Below are 9,329 nucleotides of genomic sequence, written 5' to 3'. Positions count from 1 at the left end.
TGTTTGTACTGATAAATGTTCTTGCATGAGTAATCTCATAACGCATCTTGTTTATCCCTTCAAAGCCAGTCCTTGCAGCTTTCATTAGCATTTTAGGATATTTAGGACTTTGTAAATGACTGAAAATCTGCAATTTGTCATTAGGAATTAAGAAAAATCTTTCTTCTACTTAGGACTAAAGCTCGGCTTTGGTCTTTGAGGGTCTGAGCCACCTCTGGGCCTGGTAGACAAAACCAAAGTCAGACAGTGCCCAGATTTACAGCAGCAAGTGGCTCTTAGTTACTCAGATGTCTTTGATAATGTGTCATCCACTGTTGCTGGCAGGGATCAGTGTTTAGGCTCAGAATTAACTTCTCTCTAGCTGGAGAGAAAACAAAAATATCTTGTCTGCAAGAGCAGAAAGAGAAAGAGGTAGTAACAGGGAGAGAAATGGAAACAGCACCAGGCATGTGTAAAAATGCGCATATATATATATGGTTAACAAAGAGAAAATGCTGTTCAGAAGAAAATGCTGTATTTCACTCTTGTGCTCTGTACTTTCAGCTTCGAAATACAGGAAGTTTAAGAGAATTTTTAAGGTTTCAAAGGGAAGTTTATGTTGTAATTGGTGAAGGGCTAAAGAGTTGGTCAGGGAGGGATAATAATCAAAGGAGCCTTTTCAGCACTAAACTGTAGTCCAGAAAATCAAAGGGAGGAATGTTAATTGGTTTGTACAACATGATATTCTCAGTTCAGAGTAGCTTCAGCCGCTCAATGGTACTTTTTCTTTTTCTCTCCCTTTCTTTGTAGGTTGATTAAGTGAATAGAAGAAAAAAAGAAGAAAAACGAAGCTGCTTCCAAGTATTGAAGATACAAGGCCAGGATGAACACGAAGGACACAAAAGTGACTGAAGGAGGTCTCAATGTCACGCTTACCATACGCCTTCTCATGCATGGCAAGGTGAAGCATTTACTGTCACCACAGCAGTTGCCTGTGTATTGAGCGAGTGTGTGCAGTTACCGTCAGAACCTGACGGTGCCGTTAACAGAGGGTCTGCTCCTCCTCCTCCCACTTGAGTCAAAACCACTGTTGCCATCACCGAAAAATCACCCGCTGCCTTCCAAGGCATCACACTTAAGTTTGCACTGCAACCCGGGTTCATTGGAACGAACCCCGCCTGTAAAAAAACCTGGTCTGAGCAGATCCAGCAGCAAAAAAAAAATAGAGTTCTTTCATTGATAGTTAGCCAAATGTGGCAGACCCTTGCATAAGGCTGACCTGCATACGGTTTGCCTTTCTCATCATTTGCTGGATTTTGCAGGCTTTTTTTAAGATTCCAGAACATTGACTTGCATGAAATAACTGACACAGAATTACTGTCTATTTCTGTTGAACGCAAACGGGATAGTTCTTCATTATTCCGATGTAACATCTTATTAGAGCGAACCCCCTGATATACCAAGCATTCATCCAGGTCCCCTGCGGGTTTGTTTTGGAAGGTTGACTGTCATTTCGTTTCTGTCCAGCGCAGCACTTAAGCATGCAGATAAGTGTGAAATCTGCGCCATGGACAAAGTGCCAATTCAGTATTGTCAGACTTAACAGTCTGATAGCCGTTTATTTCACATTGCCAGATCACAAAATGGGCTTTTAATTAAAAAACACAATTCATAGGTTCATTTGTATTGTTTGCATCAGGCAACAGCAGGCGTTTTTAGGCTTAATGAATGAATGTTATATAAAGGAGGTGGTTTTGGCCCTTTCTTAACAAGGAACAGTGAAAATATATATATATGTATCTCATTCTGGAGATCAAATTTGTATATATAAATCTAAAAAGTATTTTTACTCCTAGAATTTAATTTAATAACTAAAAATACATTTACATTTTAAAACAGCGCATGCTTTCAACCAATGGCATGAACACACATATGATATACCCATAGCAAGAATAGGAGACTAAGGTATCTCCCTTTGTATTTTACTTATGGAGCTGCTAAGAAGTATGAGGGGGTACAATTTAAGTTTGCAAATGAAGAAAGTCAGAAATTAGGTTATGTCAGATCAAATTATGTATTTTCTCAGAAATAATCTGTTTTGTTTGATTTTTTTTTCCCCTGAAATATTCAGCTTCAGGCAGGCATCTGGTGTGTAAAATCTGCATCTTAAATAGGGATCTGTCAAACAAATTTAATAACAGTCTCTCTTAACAAACCCACCTAAAATCTGTATGCATGTCTACACTCAAAATTAGGTCTTAAGGGTTGATTCTAACAGGTTCTGATCCCAATCCAGAAAAATTTTTGAACACATCCTTATCCTGGCGGGTACACGTAGCCCTACTGGTCTCAGTCAAATTCCCATGTGCTTAGGTGTGCTTTTTTTCAGCCTCTGTCAGACATATCTGCTTCTTTCAGAATCATGCTTTTAAAGCAAAAATCAAATATCTGTCATTTTCAGGACATTTTAGTTAAACTGCGGACTAGGGGTTTTTTTTGAAACAAAAAAAAAAATTTAAATCAGAAATTAAATTAGAAAAAGCTACTTTTCTGTGTTAAACATCAATGGTTGGGTATGCAACCACTTTTAAAGATAACAGATGTTATGTGTCCAATCTTCAATGCATATGTAGCCCCAAGTGTCTAAATTAAGCCCATAAAAGCTATGAAGTTCAAATTTTAAGTGGGAGTATACCATGCATCCTCAGTTAACAAGGCACAACGGGTATACCGTTAACTCTACTATGCTCTAATCATGTATCCTATTGTGCCTAAGTATTACAAAGAGTACGTTAAATCAGAATTTATTTTGGTGGTAAAAGTCAGACCCTTATGGTTTCTTTGATGTCATTTCTGTGATTTAGAAATGATAATACGGAAGAATGAAGGATGTCTGAGTCAATATGAACTCAGTGCGAGAAGGTCACTCTGAAAGCTGTATGTGCCTCTGAAAAAGAAGAACAAACATTTTTCTAAGGCTCTTCCTTAAGATTTGTTGTGGTAATGACATTGGTGGAAATTGTTAATCTTTAATTAGTATTTCTAGACAAAACAATTAACTGAAGCAGAGCTGGAGCTGTAAATAACTGGTCATAACTTGAAAGAGGGGAATTAAAAGGTGGTTTTTAAAAGTAACAGTAGCAAACTGGATTCAGTTAGATAATTTTAAAGTAAGATCATTTTAAAGTTATTTATTTATTAGTGTGTTTCATGGAAATATGAGGGTCTATCGCCACTGACCTTAACTCTCTCTAAACCTTTATTACCAGCGTACCTTTGCATAGGGAAGGTCTATGTGCTTTGTGGTATTTGTATTTGTTTTGATTGAAAGTCCGTAACTTGTGCTACTGTGCTTAGTTATCTCGGCTGTAAATCCTGCAGACTTAGGGAATTTTGGGCATGTGTTTTTCTTGTGATTTGTATAGGGGCTTTAAGTCAAGGATGGACATCTTAATTAGGCAATTAAGCTGAATTCTATACCTGCAGACAGAAAAATTGGGATTTGTATGAACGGACAGACCTCTGCAAGAGGATAGGGAATAAAAAAAGCATCTTGAACAACAACAAACAAAACAAGTGGCAAAAAAATCAAAGGCAACATTAGCGTCTGGTGAAAGGAAAAGAGATGGGAACAGTCCCAAGCTCCGGAACAACCCGGGATCAGTGCTTCCCTGCGGGTGGGACGCCTCTCCTCAGCACCTTTGCTTTATCGTGCTTTGGGGAACGAAGCGGCTGTAGGTCCAGCTGAGCTCCGGCAGGACTTTGTTCAGCATCCTTCGGAAGAGGCTGGGATGGCCGCCTGGAGGACCAGCTCAGCCGCTTTTCCGCGGAGTAGCAAGATTTGGGAGCAGCTGGCTGGCGATGAGGGAAGGCACAGCCTTGATTTTCTCAGGGCAGAAAATGTGATCTTAAGGGAAGGCACCAGGGTTTTTTTCCACCTGTGGAAGCAGTAAAAAAGCTCGTGCGGGCCCAGCAAAAAAGCTAACCACTGCGAGGTATAAAAGGTTAACCTCGGGGTAAATGTTTCCAGGTCCTGATATGAAAGGTGTCCTCCTGAGCCAGGACTTCAGAGAGTGTGTGATGGTGTAAGATGAAAAGCCCAATTTTCATCTTACACCGTGTTACATCAGTAAAAAGGCTACGATATGATAGCGTGACGGCCCTGAAGAGAAACCAGGAGCAACACAGAACATTTGTCGTACTTTCCTGCGAGGGAAATGAATTAGAGGGCAGGTGTTAGGGAGTACGCGACAAGGGCAGGCAGCGCTCAGGTGTTCCTCACATCCACAGAGAAGCAACTGTCTCTACAGGGAATTTTAAAAGCAAAATTAGGAAAAACTAGTTAGGCGGATGTGTGAGGAGGGAAGGAGGCAGCCCGGGAATGCCGCACCATCCCTTACTGGAGGCTTTTAAGGACAAGTTAGACAAAAATGAATATACCTTGTAAAGCTGCCGTGGCACTGCAGCCTCTGCTGCTCGGGACCTTTCTGACCGAGTTACCTGAATGCTGCTCCGGAGAGGGCAGGAATGGAAGAGCCTTTTGAAACATGTCCAGGAGTTGGGTATATAGGGTATATTAAATAATGCAGAGATGCATTTTCATCTTTTATTAATGAGAAAGATGCTCCACATTAAGGAATAAAACTGTTTCATGCATTTCAGTAGAGAAAAACAGGGAATATGGACTGGGGCTGTTTACATTGCCCTACTTCCATATTTTCCATCTAATTCATGCTGTTTCTTGAAGTAAAATAAGTAAAATCACTGTGTAGGGCAGACGAGCGAATGGGTACAGATATTTTAGTACCTTTGTCTGCTTTAAAAGTATAATTTCTGGGCAGGATTAGAATATTGCAGGGATTGCAAGATTTCTGCTTCCAGCAAAGGCAAAGGTGGCAGCATTTACCCAGATCAGATCAACATTTTTGAAGGGCTTAAGGAACACAAATTGAGCGTATGTGCATTCATGGGCAAACAGTCCCCAGCTATCAGATCTCTCTGTAAGGAGAGGCAGAGCTCAGGCTCCAAAAGAAATGTACCTTTTTCTTCCTTTTTTAATTTTTATCAAAATCGAACTTCTTTTGGCTACCTGCATGTTACAGGTTCTTTGATGGAGCTCGATGTTTCTTATCATTATTTGCTCACTGTGTGTTGAATTTTTTATTCCCATGGCTTGTGGCTGTTTTTTTTTTTCTTGCTTACTGCCACAGGTTGGAAGATGGTAGAAAATTGTAGCCTTGCCCACAGGTATCTGCCAACATACCTTAGTAATTGACATCTACAGTGCTCTTCTAGTTTTGGTCAGTTCATACCCAGAAAGAAATAACTCTTGAAAAAGCACCTACTTTGACTATACTGGATAATGATTACATGATTTTGGACTGGTTTGGATTTGTACACAGCCAGTGGTAATAGGCTGATTAAGACCCTAAAGACTCACCATTAAAGGTTAATTTTAGATGTGGATGGTAAAGAGACTGTGCTGGTAGAAGGATGTTAAATTTCAGGAAAGCAGCTTAATGGAGATTTAAAAGTCGGGTCCATGAGGTGGAACAGGAGAAAATGTTCAAATGTGCCAGCATGGAAAGGGCAGCAGGGTCACGAATCCACTTTGGTCTCCATCTCGTAGTGGTGGCACAGGAGTTTCTGTTTCCTCCCTCCAGTACAAACCTGCAGAAGTAAAAATGCAGCGTTTCCAAAGACGCCGTGTGAAGGTGTGCGTCCATGAAACCATCTTGGGTGCAGTGAAGTCTGCAAGACACCTGTGTAGACTATATTAATACATTGAGTCCGAGGAATCTTTTAGAGAAAGGGGAAGGAGTTCAGAAATAGGAAACAAAATGGATTAATAAAGTCAGATGGTTAGGAGGAAGAAGGAGGAAATCATTTACAGGTAGGACGAAGGAGGGAAGGGAAAACTGGCAGGGAAGTAGGACTCTTGCCAAATACCGAGAGGTGTAAATTGGAGAGTTGAGGCAATTAACTGGAGAAGGTAATTTAGAAGATGCATGTGCAGTGAGAGAAGGAAATCTGGAAGGCATAAAAGGCTGAAAGGCATCAGATGCGGCAGTGCCTAGAGAGTGGCACATTTGGGATACGCTGAGTTGGAGAGGAAAGCTATTGCAGCAAAAGCATATGCAATTTTGGATGTATAGCATTGGTGCATCATGGGGCAAAGAGAGGGTAATTACCTTACTGTTCTTCTGGCAAAATCACACCTGCGGTTCTGTGCTCAGCAGCAGGTGCCACGTGTGTGAGTGATGTTGAAGACGGAGCAGAGAGGGAATTTGCAGAAAAATAACAAAATTTTAGGAGGCTGAGGAGACTGTGTCTAGCTTTCTTCAGACATTCTCATAAATACCTGGAGAGCATAAATACGAGTGTAATGGGGTGTCGTTATTTTGAATGATACAAGTGCTTGTGGCTGGAAATAATGGGATAAAATATATTTTTGAAAATAAATCCTAATAAGGGAGTCCCAAGAGAAATTCCTGGCATTGAGATTTTTATGAGGTTCTAGAAGTCTCCTAAGCAGATTTTAAACATGTCTGGGGAAGAGCAGCACAGGTATTATGTAGAATGTATAATCTGCATTGATGGAGGAAAGATACGATGACTGAGTGGAGCTTTTCCTTCCCTGATACCATTTGCTCAATGGTATGTTTCTCATAGTTTCAGCAGTAGTGAATTAGAAAAATATACCTTCAGTCAAGTGTTCAGGTTTGGACAAAACCCTGTGAGTGCCTTGATTTTTAGGTGCTAAACTTCCAGTACTTAAAGCTTAATTTTAGTTGTCCTGAGGAACTCCATCTCCCAGTGGTTTCAGCAGGATCAGTGGGTGCCCCGTGGCACTGGAAGGACTGGTTACAGCAGACTTACATCCAGCTTCAGTGGTCACTTTCAGACATGTTGGTGATTATTTTATGATGCTATATATAGAATTTTTTGCAAGAAAGAAAATTTAGGATTATTAAGGTGATTGCTCACACTTAACAGCACAAATATAGACAGAATAAAATCATGGAGAAAACTGCCTTTTCCATCAGTATAGATAATACAGTTTTAGCATCAGGGATTTCTTTTAGTGACCACTTTTTTGTGTCTGCTTAATAGCCCCCTGAAAGACTGTAAAGCAAGCACAGAAATAATTTTTCCCCATCTTGAAGGTAATGCCCTTCTCCTTCCCCATTTTTTTCTTTTATTTTTTACTTATTAAAATACAGAATACAACAAAGTAGCTTTAAGAATCACCTTGTCAGTAATTTAATCCAAGCAGTAAAATGCCAACCAAGCCAATGTTTGTTCTGTTCTTTCTAGTTTCCACAAACACTGTCAGGGTATTATGAGGATTGACTGTCCTGCCTATTGCTATTATAGTTCTTGTTTTGTTTGTTTGCATTACTGTGGTACCTAAGAGCTCTAGTTATGGAACAATACTCTGTGTGCAAATACACAACACAAGAAGGATCTCCTCTTAGTGTGTGTGTAGTAACAGCTGAGAGTTTCTCACTAGCCTAAAAAATCAACAGAAAGGACAGAGGTCTTAGAGTGCCCAGGGGCTGGGGGTAGTGTCCCCAAAAATGATCTCCATAGCCAAATTTCCCCGCTCATGTCAAACAGAATCTCCTCATCAGTCCACAGCTGTAATGAACTGAGATTGCAGAAGGCACATGCTGTGCTTCAGCATTACAGGCAGAGGGACAAGCAAAGGAACAGAACTGGGTTTTGGGTTGTTTTTTGGAGGGGAAGGCTGGGAGGTTTGGTGTGAAACTGGATGTAAATTGGTTACCCATCTGCTATCAAAAGGCAAATGAGAAATGCCTATTGGCACAACTGCCCCCAAATGGTCGGTGGACCTGTGGAAGATTCATAACTCTGGCACTTCCATCAGAAAGAACATAATTTGAAGGTGTCCTCATACACTGCCACATTTGTTAGTATGAGATCTGTCTCAGTAAGGGCTTGGACTGCAGTACCTTGCTAAATTAGGGCTGTTAGCATCAGACAGTGACTACTGAAGCACCACCTAGGAACATGAGATGAGATCTCCCATGTCAGTGAGGCTAATCCCACATAATCCCAGAACACAAATCAGACTCTCAGTTTATCCGAGGCAGCCGTTTGTTCCCTGAGGTAGACACGTTACATCATGTTTCCCAAACCTGACTTTTCTTCCAGTCTTTGAAAAATGCTAATGCCCCACGTGCTTCACGCAAACATATTGTTCAGAATATCCTCATGGAACATGTTCCTGGGGTCTTCCATGCAAGCGTATTCATGAGTTTATACAAGTATTGGCAGCTCTATCCTCAGAACAAGGCGAAGAGAGAGAGTTGGGTTATGTTATGCCTTTTTATGGGTGAGATAACGACAACCGGTGCTGGTCTAGAAAACTTTATCAGCACAGATGTTGTTTGCTGTTGCCAGGATCCCTCCTTGTCTTGTGATGGATGTGCTTCCCCACCATGGAAGGCTGTATTTCTCTCCTTTCAATGCTTTTCTAGCAAGGTTTTTTGCTTGTAGAGTCCTACAGGTTCTACCTTATTCTTGCTCATAGAAAGCAGGTAAGCGTATGCAATCAAAGCATTGCCTGAATGAATTGCAGGCTTTAGGATGTGGCCCGTGCTTCGTCAGATGCTTTGGGGTGAAATACAATGTTCTTATATTGTTTCTTAAACGTGTTTTCCTTCTAGACATGGCTTTATCTCAGGACTCCTGTGAGGTTAGTGTTCCATTCGCCCTGTAGTGCCGCTAATAGAAGCTGCATGCCCCACAGTAATAGGGCAAGGCCTGTGCTTTTCTATGGACCTGGAGTAGCTACCTGTTTTGTTTTGATTTCCTGGGACACAGTAATTATATAACTAGCCTCACGCTTAGAAAAATGATGGAATTTCACGCATTATGTTTACGGATCAAAGGTTAATCTTTAAACCAAGGTTTGTTACCATTTGTTAAGCCTCTTGTTTTCTTAACATGACTAATTTCTTTCTCCTGTTATTCAAAAGGCACACCAGATAATTGATTAGGAAATAGCTTTCTCTTACAGCCTGTTTTATGTCTTTGTTTAGTCATTCCCACCATCAAGAGCCCCGGGAACGCCTTAGCTTGCAGACTTCTCTGCTGCCACCTTTTGTTGTGTTGGTGCTGCCTTGCCCTCACCACAGATGACGATGCAAAAACTGCAAAAATAGCTTTCTGCTCTTCGATGGGCCCCCCGCTCCCCAAGTGTTTGTTAAGAGCAAAACTCATCCCATTCATGCGAATATAACGCGCAAATAACATTATATGTTACATTTCAGCATGAAAGAAAGCATCCCCTGGTTTTACCATTGCTTTTCTTCAAGTTATCT

The 9,329-nt window shown here is 40.9% G+C and overlaps 1 protein-coding gene across 2 annotated transcripts in view; it reads left to right on the top strand.

The window, feature by feature from the left end:
• Nucleotides 1-807: 807 nt before the first annotated feature.
• Nucleotides 808-9,329, top strand: part of LOC104841721 (poly(rC)-binding protein 3-like) — a 56,880-nt gene continuing 48,358 nt past the window's right edge. For both annotated transcript variants that reach the window (XM_010583575.1, XM_010583574.1), the window contains exon 1: nt 808-940. In XM_010583575.1, coding sequence (XP_010581877.1) covers nt 863-940 — 78 coding nt within the window. In that variant the 5' untranslated portion in view covers nt 808-862. The remainder of the gene's footprint in view (nt 941-9,329) is intronic.

This window comes from Haliaeetus leucocephalus, unplaced genomic scaffold (assembly GCF_000737465.1).
Source record: "Haliaeetus leucocephalus isolate CR32 unplaced genomic scaffold, Haliaeetus_leucocephalus-4.0 Scaffold915, whole genome shotgun sequence".
Taxonomy (NCBI): Eukaryota; Metazoa; Chordata; class Aves; order Accipitriformes; family Accipitridae; genus Haliaeetus; species Haliaeetus leucocephalus.
This window is presented reverse-complemented; position numbering and strand designations above follow the sequence as displayed.